Raw genomic sequence first — 14,657 nt, 5'->3', positions numbered from 1 at the left:
TGTCACCAGCAAGAGGCAGAATAATTAGGTCTTTTAACTGAAACACCCTGTAACATTATAATAAAATCTAACAGTCTCTGACCTCGAGTTCCTTCTGTCACATGCTGCTTGTGGAAGTTGTCTCGCAACAACGAATAAATTCAGTTTCATTCTTCTCATGATATTTTAGTATTACTCAATCAATGTTTGGATAATTAAAGTCCCCCATTATGATTTCTCTTTTTATGCCCATCGTCTCGATTTCGTGATGCATTTCTTCATCACTAGCAACTGATCCATGAGGTCTGTAACAACACCCACTATGCATTTGATCTTGTTAGATTCCATCTCACAATACATGGCTTCAAACTCACTGCCACTTGAAAAACTGTTACTAGTATTATATTACAATTATAGGTCTCAACACTAACTGGATTGAAGTCATCTAATATTATATATTCTAATATTAGCAGCACACACCCCTCCTCTCCTGTCTATCCTTCCTAAAAATAGTGTACCCTTCACACTCAATACCAGTTAGTATGTCTAATTCTGATAACCAGATCTTACTAATGCTCACAATATGAGATTCCAACATACTGACCAAAGCAACAAACTCTATCCCATTGTTTCTGATACTCCAAACATTTGTGTACAGACATAATAAGCTACCTACATGCTCTTCTGTATACTCTGGTCTGTAGTCAGTATGACACAGTTGGACAACTTACACATCTCAGTTCTTTTCTACATTACATTACATTCATACATACATACATTACATACATATATATATGCAAATATCTCTGCATATGCTTGATGGGTCCAAACCAGATAAACACAAAATCAAAATTGTTCTCTAATCATAATTATTTCCATGGTAATGCCCATTTTCACCATTAGCACAGTTACATAACATTGTCGCTCTTATACATAAACATTGTTGCTCTTATACATACATTCTAACCATTCCTCCCAATATAATTTAGTTTACTTGACTCTCTGTGTTAGGTCTCATACTAATTATTAGTTTTTCAAGACTACTGATACCAAACACATTCAAGTGTAGGCTGTCCCGCTCATACAAATCCAATCTTCCTTCAAACTCGCATCGAATCTTCTACATTGCCTATACATCAAATCGTTTACCATCATGGCCCTTCTTCGTCTTAGTTCATTTTTATCATATCAAGGTAACATATTTACGATTTTCACTTTCTCACTCTGCACTCCTGCTTCTTCCAACAACCCTTTCATATCCTCTCTCATACTGAACTTATTGCTAGTTAAGTTGTTAGTACAAACTATAATTGTGATCTTGCTTTCTTTTCTTTTCTTAAGATCTCCAGGAAAACTTCAAGGCCCACTCATCAATAGAATGTTTTATGATAGTCACCATAGCAAATAATATCCTTCATTTTACAGTCAATGTTATTACCTGATTTTTGTTACTTACCAACCTACATGCTTCTGTACGTTGTTGTTTCTCATTTTCTGCTTAATTTTCTTATTCTCCCTATGTTCATTCAATCTACTTGACTTTCTATAATTCTGTAGAACGGAATCTCATAGAGAAGTCAGTGACTCCATCACTGACTTCTCTATGAGATTCCGTTCTACAGAATTATAGAAAGTCAAGTAGATTGAATGAACATAGGGAGAATAAGAAAATTAAGCAGAAAATGAGAAACAACAACTGGGATAATAATAATTCTTGGGATAATAATAATTCTCACGTCATCTCTCTAATAGCCTGCTTTAACTTCGCTATTTTGGAAGTTAATTCATTTTCAATAACCTCTTCAATATCCTCCTTAGCAGGGAAAGCCTTCTTATTCTCGACTTCGCTGCTCTTCTTAGCATTATGTTTCTTGCGTGTTTATGGCACCATTGTAAACTATATTTAATATTAAAATATCTTAACAAGAATATATTATAAAACACTAAATATATTAAAAACCCAAAAATGAACATTAATATACTATAAAACATTAAAACTAAGGGGAAAACACAATAAAACAATAAAAAATACCAAATTTAAGGGAGTGCTAAATTCACCAACCAATCACAATGTAGCCTTGAATCCAGCCCATTATATTCTATATTATTCAAGCATGACTGTGAGGTTTGCAATGTTGATACTTCAGGTATGTTTCTTGTTTGATTTTAAATTGAAAATGCCTTTCATGCTTCAGCAAAAATTTTATACAATTAAATTTTCAAATATAAAACTCCACTCTAGTATCATTTTCTTAATATGCTTACTTCCATTTCACTTAATAAGTCATCTTCAGTTGGAAGCTTTATGATTGTTCTTTGCATACTAATAAGCATTTGAACTCAGGTTTTTCCAGTGCTAAAGTACATCGTTATTCAATTCTTTAATTCCTTTGTTAATGATAACAGGTGAATTGAAGCCATTTTTCACTTTGTCTACTCTAAGAATAGAGGAATTTTTAAGAATAGATGAATTCCTCTCAGAGTAGAAATACATTAGGATTCAGAGGGCAGTTCATTTGAGGCTATCTGGTGTGAGATTAAGGCCAACAGGACAAGATATGTAATTGGTTGCTTATAATCCAGGGGATATAAAGGAGAATGTAGATGACATGCATTTGCAAATTAGTATGATGAATGCAGGTCAAGTATATAATATGGGATATTTGAACTTTGGGGGGGGGGATGGTTTCAGCAAATGAGGGAAATGGAATTTACACAGATAACCACCTTAGCTAGCATGTAATGTAGGCGACATGAGTTTGAGAGTGCTCAATTCTGATAATAGTATCAGAAAGCTTAAAGTAACCAATCTAGGCTACACTGTCTGCTTGGGGAAAGTAACTATATAATCTTGACCTGGGAGACTTTTTAACAGAATATTCTGTTAAAAAGGGATATATGTAAAATTATAAAGCAGGTGATTATGACAGCTGAAGAACAGATTTCACTAGTGTTATGGCATAAGAATTTGAAGGACAAAGAGAGAAAGAGATGGTGGTCTGTACAAGGTAGTCAAGGAGTGTTTGAAGAAAGCAGTATCACAATCTATACCTAGAGTCAGAAGGATAAATCAAATAGGAGTTAGATGGATCAATAGTATAATTAAGCAGGAGTTGGAAGGGGGGGGGGGGAGACACTCTGCAGAGAACATAAAGAAAAAGGTGATCAGCATGCTCATACTCAAGACACAGGCAATAAGAGTGACCTGTATGGTAAGGAAGACCAAAGCTAATTATGAAAGAGAGAACCAACTGATGAGGCCAAAAGAATCCTAAAGAGGTCTTTTACTAAGTGGCATGTAAAACTAGGAACGATAATGGAAGGATGACTTTAAAAAGTGTTGATGGTGGGGAGGTAACAGAAGTAAACCAAATAGTTGAATTAACAGAGGGAGCATTCTGCAAGGGTGGGGGATAATATCTAGGCCATGTTGCAATGCCTGATGTGACTGGGTGATGGCAGAATAGAGCTTGAAAAAAAATGGAGGCACTTAAAATATTGCAGAACTTCGACGCAAACACATCCATGAGATTAGATGGCATATCAGCCTGTATATTACAAGAATGTCCAATGGAATTATCAGCTTCTCTGACCAAGCTGTTTAATTTAAGCTTCAATACTGGGAAAGTGCCAATTGAGTACATAGAGTGGAAAGAGAGTAAAAATAGTTCCACTGTATAAGGAAGCTCCAAGTCAGAAGTAGCAAATTACAGACCAATCAGCATCTTAGGTGTGGTGGTTAAGGTATTGGAGAAATCAGTGAAAAACAGAATTAAAGACTGGGTGAATAGGAATATATCCTTACTCCACAAGGGACAACATGGTCTTGTGCAATCTGTAGGTCTTGCCTTAATAATTTGCTTATTTTTTATAATCAAGCAACAATGGAACTGATAAGGGAAATGGCTACTCAATGTACTGCTCAACTTTGCACTGGTATTTCACAGGATTCCACATAGAACTCTCTTGCTGGAGCAAATAAGGATGAATATGAATCTGGTGATTTGGATTACATGGTGGCTGATCGACAGATGTCAAAGATGTCAAAGGAGTGATTTATGGAGGAGGTAAGTCCTGGAGAAGGCATGTAATCTGTGATGTACCACAGGACTCAGTAATTGGTCCTCTGTTGTTTCATTTCTACATCACTGATATAGGAAATGATCTGACAGAAAATATTCAATTGTTTGCTGATGATGCTAAAGTGGCAATGCAAATATCAAGACTCGAATAGACTAGCAACATCAGCAAATAAATGGAAGCCAGTATAATGTGGTCAAGTGTAAGGTGATGCACTTTGGGAAAGAAAGATCACATCAAACTGCATACTATACCGATGGAACTGAACCGGAAACTGATGAGGCCAGGGACTTGATTGTGATTGTGCTTAGAAAGCTGAAGTTTAAAGGGCATATTGCAAAAGTAACCAAAATAGCACATCAGATTATGTGGTTGTTGACCAACACACTGACAATCAGGGATAGAGGAGTTACTGTTCCCCTATATAGTGACAAAAATTGTCACTATACAGGGGAATTGTTTCTCCAAAAGACACACTTCTGCAGATATAAAATCTTTGATACTTGCTTCTGTCTTAATGGAACTCGGAAAGACTTAAAAGAGCTGGAGAAGGGATTGTAATTCCTACTCCACTCCTTGGATCTTTCTGATATCCAAAGAGTTCAGAAGGGCAAATCTTGACAACAGACTGGAAATACCATGGATGCATACTAGCGTGGTCTGAAAAGTTCTCAGCCTCTGTCATAGATGGCAACACTATGGGCAAAAATTTTTTTTTCTAAGTTGGTACATCTGCCATAAGCATCCATGTGAAATTGCAAGTTATTTTATCAAGTAGTTTGTTTTATACAGCTGTCGCAAGCCAAAGTGTTGTCTGTATCCCTTAAAATGGATAAAATTGAGTATCATGCGGTTATGAAATTCTTTGTAAAAGAAAATTTAACATCAAAAGAAATTCATTCTAAGTTCAAAAAAGTTTATAGGCACTCTTTTCTTTATTTTTCGACAATTAAGAAATGGGCTGCCGAGTTTAAACGTGGCCGTACCAGCCTTAAACATGATCCATGTGAAGGACGTCCAAAAAGTGTAACAACACCAGAAATCATTGATCAAGTTCATGATATGGTATTGGATGACCGGCGAGTCAAAGTGCATGAAACTGCTGAGACTATAGGCATTTCAAAAGAACGTGTAGGATATATTTTGCATGAAGAATTTCATTTGCATTGCAAATGAAAAAGCTTTGTGCAAGATAGGTTCCATGCTTGCTCACAGCAGATCAAAAATGCACTCACATGAAAATCTCTGAACAGTGCTTGGAGCGTTTTAACAAGAATAAAACTGATTTTGTGTGTCAATTTATTACTATGGATGAGATTTGGATTCACCATTACACACCAGAATCCAAACAGCAGTCAAAACAGTGGAGAGAAGCCAGTTGTTCAGCGCCAAGGAAGACAAAGTTGGTTCCGTCAGCAGGAAAGGTCATGGTATCGGTATTTTGGGATGCTAAAGGCATTTTGTTTATTAATTATCTTGAAAAGGTTAAAACAATAACCGGGGAATATTATTCCAATCTTTTAACCAGGCTAGACAAAAAATTTGTGAGAAAAGATCCAGTTTGCAGAAAAAATCATCTTTCATCAGGACAATGCACCTGCCCACAAAGGTGTTTTGGCAATGGGAAAATTAAGGGATCTGCACTATGAATTGTTGGAACACCCATCCTATTCCCCAGATTTGTCTCCCTCTGACTTCTATCTCTTCCCAAAACTAAAACTGTTCCTCACTGGTCAGAGTTTTTCTTTGAATCTAGAGGTGATTGCAGCTGTAGAGGGGTATTTTGCAGATCTTACTGAGAACCACTACAGGGACAGGATAATGGTGCTGGACCATCGCTGAAATAAATGTATTAGTCTTAAGGGAGATTATGTTGAAAAATAAAAATAATTTTGAAATTATAAATTCGTTTTTTCCATTGTTAGGCTGAGAACTTTTCAGACCACCCTTGTAATAATGCTTATAAACATGTGTAGAAAATATGAATTGAATCCAGAGGTGGAAAAGCAGGATATGCCCAATTAAAAGTATGTTTTGACAATGCTCAAACTAAACCCAAATCCCCATGATCTCCACTCACATGAACAGGTCTCAACAAATATATAGCATAACTACAAACCAAAATTGTAGAGCTCTCAATGACTTTGCTGCCATAAGCATTGTATTCTAGAACCTGTGGCAGGACTTTCTAATGTTCTTTATATAGCAATACTACAAAATGTCATGTACCAGTACTAAATAAGTGCAAGAGACAACCTCGGCTCTGACCACAACCCAACTTTATTCCAACATGAAATCTCAGATCGGCTCCTGATTGCTAACTGGACAAAACTAATGACACTGCTCTACACAAATCTGTTTGCCCAGTTCCAGCTATCAACTAAAATAAAAAATTGATGACTCAATTTCAAGCTTGATAAAGCAGATAACAACTGCATTAATTAACAGTTGTGACTGCAGATCTCTCATACACAAGCTCTGACTGACTTGCAGAAGAGATTAAAAATCTTATCCGTGAAAACACTGAAAAGCACTTAACAGAGCTACAAAAAAGTTCAGTATGTGCTTAAAAATTATAGAAATCAACAATAGGAGACAAAACTTTAGTTCCTTAAACACAGAGGACCAGATGCTCTGGAAAATGACTGAAGCTCCACACACGGTAAACCCTACCCACCAATCTACAGCAAATGTACTCTGGTTTTTTTCAATGACGCAGACAAGCATCAAGCTTTTGCTGACAGCCTAGAGAAACAGTGTGGTCTGAACTACACCCACACATATCTAGACTTCACCAATAAACAGTACATACCTGGGTACAATGTATGCTAAAATGCACAGACTATCAAACCTCATCCAACCAATCTCCTGCTTAGGTACACAAAATCATCACCAAACTTAAGAACAGGAAAGCACTAGGTCCAGGTGTGATTTCTAACAAAAATCATCGAACACCTGCTGCATAAAGCCATAATGCACATCATTGTTGTTATTATTAATGCAATCCTAAGATATCACTCCTTTCAAGCACAACTTCCCCCAAACTACTGCACAGTCAGCCTGCTCTCCTGCCTAGAAAAAACAGCTGTGAAGGTTATATTAACAAGACTATAAAAAGTCATTAAAGAACTAAATCTCATCCCTGATGAGTAATTTTGGAGAACCACTCTGCCAAACAAGACCTCAGAGTCATAGAAAAACATCAGCATAGGATACAACTGAAGCCAGCACACAGGGACAAGTGTAGATGTTGTCAAAGCATTCAACAAAATATGGCATGATGGGCTTCTTTTCAAACTCCTGGAAGTCAAATTCTCACTAGGACTAGTCAAATGTACCAAATCTTACCTCGGTGATTGCAAATTTTGAGTCAAACTGCAGGGAATCACACCGTCTCAACACAAAACCACAGCAGATGTCATCAAGGCATTCTGTTATAGTGACATAATGTGTCTGACATCCCACAAATGCCACCATAATGTCCCTATGTGTACATGATACTATAATAATGGTATGCTCCCTCTAATCTAGATTAGCAACTGAAAAGCTGAAAAATAGAATCTCAGAACTAGAAAAACTGTTCAAAAAATGCTAACTGATGTCAACACAGAGAAGAGCACTGCAGTGCTATTTATAAGAAGAGTTACCATCTCACCTTCCAGTATCCCTGGAAGGTGAGATGGTAATATTTGGCACCACATTCCACAGCAACCAGTAGTCAAATACTTAGGAATACAACTAGATAAAGGACTTCACTTTATGACTCATGTCAATCATATTTGCCCAAAAGCAAACAGAGCAATAGGACAGCTATATCCATTAGCTCAACCAGCAAAGTAAACTAAGCACAAAACTTGAACTACTCCTATACAAGATGCTGATAAGGCCAGTTCTAACATACAATTCACCTGGTCAGAGTCATGTGGCAAATTCAATATTAACAAAAGATAGATAATCCAAACCAAATGTTTACAAACAGTATTCATTGCATCAAGGTTCATAAGAAATGTACAGATTCACTGAAAAACTAGTATCTCTATGATCAAAACTTTCCTATGCGATGAAAAACTCTTTTGCAAATGCTGCCATTCACCCTGATTCATTAATCTGTTAAACAGTGGACTACAGTGAGCACAATCCTGCCAAACATCCTAAAACCATAATGGGCAGTAAGTTTTTTAAACTCACTGGCAGAAGCTCAACAGAGGCAAGCCAAAGGCTCAATATCTCAAGTCCCTTGGGGTCTGCAATCTAGCCTGTAGACTACAATAAACATATCTCATGACAAACATCCATAAAACCACACCAAATAGGTAGTTAAAAACACTTACTGCCATAAATTCATAATGAGCAAACTAGATGCTCAATAGTCATCCTTAATTCAACATTGTCTGCATATCCAATAAAGGGATAGGGACCACAGGCCCAATCTATTTCCATAATGACAAAGTAGCTATCAGTTATCAAACACAATCCAGTCCCCCTTAAATTTCACTGCATAAAACAAACAGAAATTCACTTCCAGCTCTTGGAGTTATCTGCTAGATTTCCTATAGAGCTTTTCAACCAACTCCATATCCCCTGTTTCAATAGAATAATGTTACCTTGACAGGTGGACAAAATTTGAAGAAACAGTAAAGTAAAATAGAACATGACTGAATGAGGGAAGGAGCGTGCTTCCCTCAAAATCAGAAGAAACAAATAAATTAAAAAGATCTATATAAAGAGAGAAGATGGTTCACAGCAAACTAACAACATTATAAAATATAGTGACGTCAGAAACATCAACAAAGAAAAAACTGGTAACATCATCATTATGCGTATTAAGGATTTATGCCTAGTTCCGGCCTTAGAAGTCATTGTTAGAAGTCATCAAAAACTGGTAACAAGTAGAAGAAAAGAATTTGAAAATAGTATATGATATCCCTTCAGCTGCATTCTTTAGCTAGTACAAATTCTGTGAAGAAGGCACTTTCATCCAAATCTGTGTAGCCAGAAAAGACATTTTCAGCTCCTTTCAGAAACACTACAAATATCTGTTTGAAGACAATAGCAACATTTTAAATTTATGATTACTAGAACATTAATTCCTTTCCTGTTCCTGTCCAAGAAGACTTCACAGACCCATTACAGCAGCTGAAGTTATTACAGCCTGTAAAGATGCCAGGCCAGAAAATCTCCAGAGTCAGATGGTTCTCTAAAAAGAAGTTTAATATGTGGTCTATAATTTTATTCTTCACATTGTAATTGTAGTCTAATTCATTTCTCTGTAAAGATCACATACCAAGTGAGTTTGTAGTCAGCCATATGATCCTCATTCCAAAATTTAATAGAGATTATACCTCAATTAACAACTTGAGGCCTATTTCTCTATTTAATACTGACTACAATTTTTTTTTTTTTTCACATTATCAACAATAGGCTCAAAGCAGGAATGGGATACATAATCAAAAGCAGATGGATAGACTTATAGGTCAAGAGGTAGAATTTAAGATGTTCCTGTTACATGATCTACTCTGTTTGATGAATATGAAAAACATCAAATGATAATTCACTCAGTGGATTGACAAAGTCCAGCATCCCTTTCTGTTCCACATCCTCCAACAGATTGGGGTAGGCAAAGGCTGCTACCCATCACCAAAGAGCCCTCCCTCCTAGATCAATAGGTTCCTAACAAATTGTCAAAATCCAAAAAAAATGAGTTAAGTGAGGCTGCCTGCTATATCTCTTTCCCATGCAATGATTCTAGAACACTTTTCAGAGGAAGCTGAGAATTTATATGATGTGCAAGGCATAATAACTTCCTTGACCATGAAGGAAAATAAAGTATTATCATATGCAGATGGTGCATACTTTGGGAATAATAATCCAATATAAACATACACCTTTTTTAAAGATGCCAAGAATTTATATTCTTGTTTAATCCTTTATCCAAGTGGTAAGCAAACAAAAGTTCACATGTGAATTATCTTCATGGCTAGGCTACTTGAATATAGAGGCTAATGACTTTATTAATTTCCTTAGTTTTAATACAAAGTCATTGATGTTTTCTCCACAATGCAAAGAGTTATAAACACCCAAAAGGATGAGTGCATTATGGGATACTAACAAAATTAATGTGAAGTCATTAGCATCTAAATACAAACAGCCTGGTTGTGAAGACACTTAACATGCAATTACACTTGGATAAAGGAGGGGGGGGGGGTGCTTAAGGGTCAAAGCTGTATAACTGAGAGGAGACCTACACATAGCCTTTAAAGGAATGCAGAGAACCAACCAGGGCTTCTGAACTAATATCCAATCCTCACCTTCTCGTGGTACACCCTGTTGGGTATCTACCTGAATACTGAACGAACGAGGATGGGCTGGCAATTTGGGATTTAGCCGACCAAATTGTATTCTTATTGGTTAAACCAAAATAAAAAATGATGGTACAACATGACAAAATTTCATGCCGGCTGGGGCATCGCCTGGTTAAACAAGGCCCCCCATTGTTTTCGCCAGGGAACCAGTGTGAAGAGTGAAAAGTCAGTTACTGGAACAAATCTGAAAACACACCCCAACTGAACATCGCCAGAGTTAAAGATCGGTACAATCAACATAAGAACCCTGCATGGCAAAGAAATGGAGCTAGCTGAGGAATTAGATAATTACCAGATCGACATAATAGGGGTGACTGAAACAAAAAAGACAAAAACTGGTGAGATCTTTCTGAGCAATAAATACAAAATGTTATATTCAGGCAATGACAGTCAAGGAAAAGAAGGAGTACCATAGTATTCAACACAAAATACGAAGCTAATCTTCTTGAATGGCAAGCTGTCTCAAGTAGAGTGATGTGGCCAAATATGAGAATGGGGAACTGGACAATGAGACTTATTTGTGCCTATGGTCCCACAGAAGGTTCTATTAAGGTAGAAAGTGGAGGAATTTTTTGATGCTTTAGAAAAAGCAACTGACACACAATGAAAAAGGAAAAGTTGGCCCTTGTTGGGGATCTGAATAGGAAAGAGTAGGAAATGATTGTCAGACATACAAAAATATTTTGGGAAAATTTGGAGAAAAGAGCAAACCTAATAATAATGGCAAATACCTGTTGGATTTCTGCTCAGGACATGGATTGGTTATTACTAACACCATGTTCCAACATAAAAATGTGCACAAAGTCACATACAGAGAAGAGGCAAGGAATAAGAAAAGTCTCATTGACTATGTTATTGTTGATAGTGATGTTTTCTCCCTGGTGCAGGACACCAGAGTGTACAGAGGATTTGAAATTGGAAGCGATCACTATTTAGTCTTGAGCAGGATAAAATTGAATTTCATATTGAAAAGAATAACATGTAAGAAAGTTTTAAAGCGAATAAAAGTTGAGCAGCTCTCAGATGTGAATTGTAGACTAAAATAGACAAAGATTATTGAAGAAAAAAATGAAAGAGTTTGAGAACAGGAATCAAACCTTGGAGATTCAGTGGCAAGTCTTAAAGAAAACCCTGATTGATTCAGGGTTTTCTTTAAGAAAACCTCACCACAAGCCAGAGAGGCATGTGGTGAGGTTGTCTGCAAGGATAAAAAAAATCAGGACTCCATGGTGGACACAGGAAGTTAAAGAGGCAAAGAAGGAAAAGAAAAAATCATATCAAAAGTTCCTGGCAAATAAGTCAGCTTTTGCTCTTAGAGTATACAGAGACAAATGTAAGAAAGCGAAACACTGTGTAAACTAGCTAAACAAAAGTCATAAGAGGACTTTGGCAAGAACATAGAAAATAATTATCAAGAAGGTGGAAGGAAGACCAAGATATAGGTGGATTGATACGGTACAATGTGCCTTAGACGATAGAAATATAAGATCTAATAATGATAATATTGGAGTCTTGACAAGTAATAGGCTGATTTGGAGGAAAATTGTAGATAGGAAGTTAGTAATGGTGTAAATTTTTCATGTAGTACTATCATATCCAGTACACCCCTTGAGGGTACATGTCAGGAATTTGATGATGATGATTTCTTGGCATCTTTAATTTTGTTTATAACCAAGTAAAAAGACTTTTTGCTTCTTCTGATTAGTTGCTTCTTTCCAGTTGCATGGCCACTCACTCCTCTGATATTACTCCATGTGAATTTTGGTTTGGGTGTAGGGTTACCTGAAGGCCAATGTCTATTAGAGCGGTGTCTCAAACTTGGCAGCCTTAAAGGACAATATATCACAGACTGTGATGAATGTTCCTTCAGACATGTTATGTTCTGCTGTTAAGAATGCTGTATCCAGATGCAATTTCTGGTCCATGAGAATGATGACCACATTGAACCAGGTCCTCTTTTGCACAAGTGAACTCAATGTGCTCGAGTTGTGCAACATGTTTGTGACAACACTCATGCCCCAGTAACTGTAATACCATAATTACTGTGCTAAATTAAATCGATATTAAATTAAGTATAGTTTCTGGGAAAATTCCCATGTTACTCCTCTTAAACACTATTAATATAATTACGGCTATTATAGCCTGTTTTTGTTTAGGAGTGTCCCTTATTTTAATACATTGGCTAACATTACTCAAAAAAGGGGTATATATATATATTTTTAGGGCATTATGGGTGAGTATAGAAGACAATATGGCAGAATAAGAGAGGTGGAAATAATTTTATACATATCTTGTTTTTGGTTCTATGATGCCTTCCAATTCCAAGATCTTGCTGAAGGTTGTTTTAAACAGGGGGGGGGGAGACATGGGGGTGCGTTCTGACGTGGGAAATAAGATTGGAAACCCAGGTTACTATTAATAATATATATATAAATATATATTTATATATATTATTTTGTTTAGGGACGCATTTTTTGTGGGGGGGAGGGGGGGGGACGAAGGAGAAGAATATCTTTATGTGGAAACTGGGACTATCTTTTTTGAGTAATGTTAACCAATGTATTAAAATAAGGAACACTCCTTATTTTAATACATTTTTAATAATCCAAAAACAGGCTATAATAGCCGTAATTATATTAATCGATATTAAATGTTTCAGTGCTGTGTTATCATAAGTCAACACAAAAAGGTAATCTTTCATTTCATTTGTCTTTGTTATTTTTTTTATTTATTTATTTTTACACTGTACAGTGCCATATTTCCTCTATAGGCTACTTTGCAAACAAACTTTTTTTGCTGAATTTTTCTTCTCATGTCTTGATTAGTTTTGCTACCAAATTTGGTGACATTCTGGTTGTTAGATCGAGCTACAGAAGGCTCTGAATAGGGAAAGTTTAATTATGGCCACGCTGCACAGTAACTAATGCTTTTGACATTCTTTGTTCTGATGGGTTTTTGGTTACATTTTCAAGACTATCTTAAATTAACAATACAGCAACAATCATATTACTAAAAACAATAAATCCACTAAACACTACAATATACTAAAAATAAATCAATTAATATAAGAAAACTCAACAAATCAAAACAGCACCAACCTTGCAGAAGCTTCATAATAACACATCCACACCTAGTCTCAAACTAAACTCCTCAAGATATCTATTTATAAAAGCTGTATATTTTTGTATTTTTTTTTTCCAATCATGCATTACATCTACTAGCCTGTTAAGATGAAATAAACTGCATTTCAAATGAACCTGGTACAAGAAATGGATAATACAATTCCGATAATTTACTATAGCTATTAACTGTTATGTGCTCACAGACTAGTTTATCTGACCTAAAAAAACCAGTCTGCTAAGAATGACGAACTTACTCTTGCCTATAAAATACCTAATGAAGTTCATTGTTACACACAGGTGATGAAACAAAGCATCTTTCCCAAGCATTTGATCAAACCACTCAGTAATGGAGATGTTGACAACTACATTTTTGTAGTTTTTCCATTTATGCATTATATCCAATGGCCTGTTAAGACCAAATAATATTGCTAGGGTTTTACCAAAATCTAGGTGGCGTGGTAAGGAGAGGAGGTAATAACTATGCTCTTGGTTAACTTGCATTCAAAAAAAATTAGGAATCTTTTTATGCCATTTTTTTTTAAATAAGACTTACCCAAGCTTGGTCTTCCTTTCTTCATGAAAACGAGTTACAAACCTCTCACACTAAAAAAAAAAAAAAAAGAAAAGAAAAAAAGAGTAAGACTTTTCTTCACAATTGACAAGTTTATTGATAGTCAATGTGATAGATTTGTCTGCATAATACTGTTTGCGAAAGTTTTATTTGTAAAACTTTTTCTCAAAGTATATCTGTATCATTAATAAACATCAGTAGTTTTATTAAAATTAATATATTTATTTATGAGTATCACACCTTAAACAAAATGAGAAATGTAATTTTACTAATGCACAAAAATGCAAGTATTTCAAGGGTAGGAAATCAACAATTTCTTGTTAATCTCTGGCTAATACTCAAACTCAAACAGGGGGGAAAAAAAGAAAAATAAGGATTAGTAACTACTTAAAGCATTGCCCATACAATCAGTTACTAAGAAAACCAAAACTTAAGGTGTATGTACAAGGACATTATGACAGCTTTCTATCAACAATGTTCCTACAAATTAATTTTATCTGTCAGGTCATAATCATTATTATCTTATTCTTTTTTCTCTATCAT

General features: G+C 35.7%; 1 protein-coding gene across 2 annotated transcripts in view; it reads right to left on the bottom strand.

Moving 5' to 3' along the window:
* The window catches only part of scat (VPS54 subunit of GARP complex scat), a 393,993-nt gene that overhangs the window by 116,035 nt on the left and 263,301 nt on the right, over positions 1-14,657 (bottom strand). For both annotated transcript variants that reach the window (XR_016548906.1, XM_090398663.1), the window contains exon 16: positions 14,097-14,146. Coding sequence is in view for 1 of the 2 variants with exons in the window: in XM_090398663.1 (XP_090254789.1) it covers positions 14,097-14,146 (50 nt within the window). In the remaining variant the exon portion in view is untranslated. The remainder of the gene's footprint in view (positions 1-14,096; positions 14,147-14,657) is intronic.

Source organism: Typopeltis vanoorti, chromosome 10 (assembly GCF_054136105.1).
Source record: "Typopeltis vanoorti isolate ZY-2024b chromosome 10, IOZ_Tvanoo_1.0, whole genome shotgun sequence".
Classification (NCBI taxonomy): Eukaryota; Metazoa; Arthropoda; class Arachnida; order Uropygi; family Thelyphonidae; genus Typopeltis; species Typopeltis vanoorti.
The sequence above is the reverse complement of the archived record's forward strand: the minus strand, read 5'-3'. Positions and strand labels throughout refer to the sequence as shown.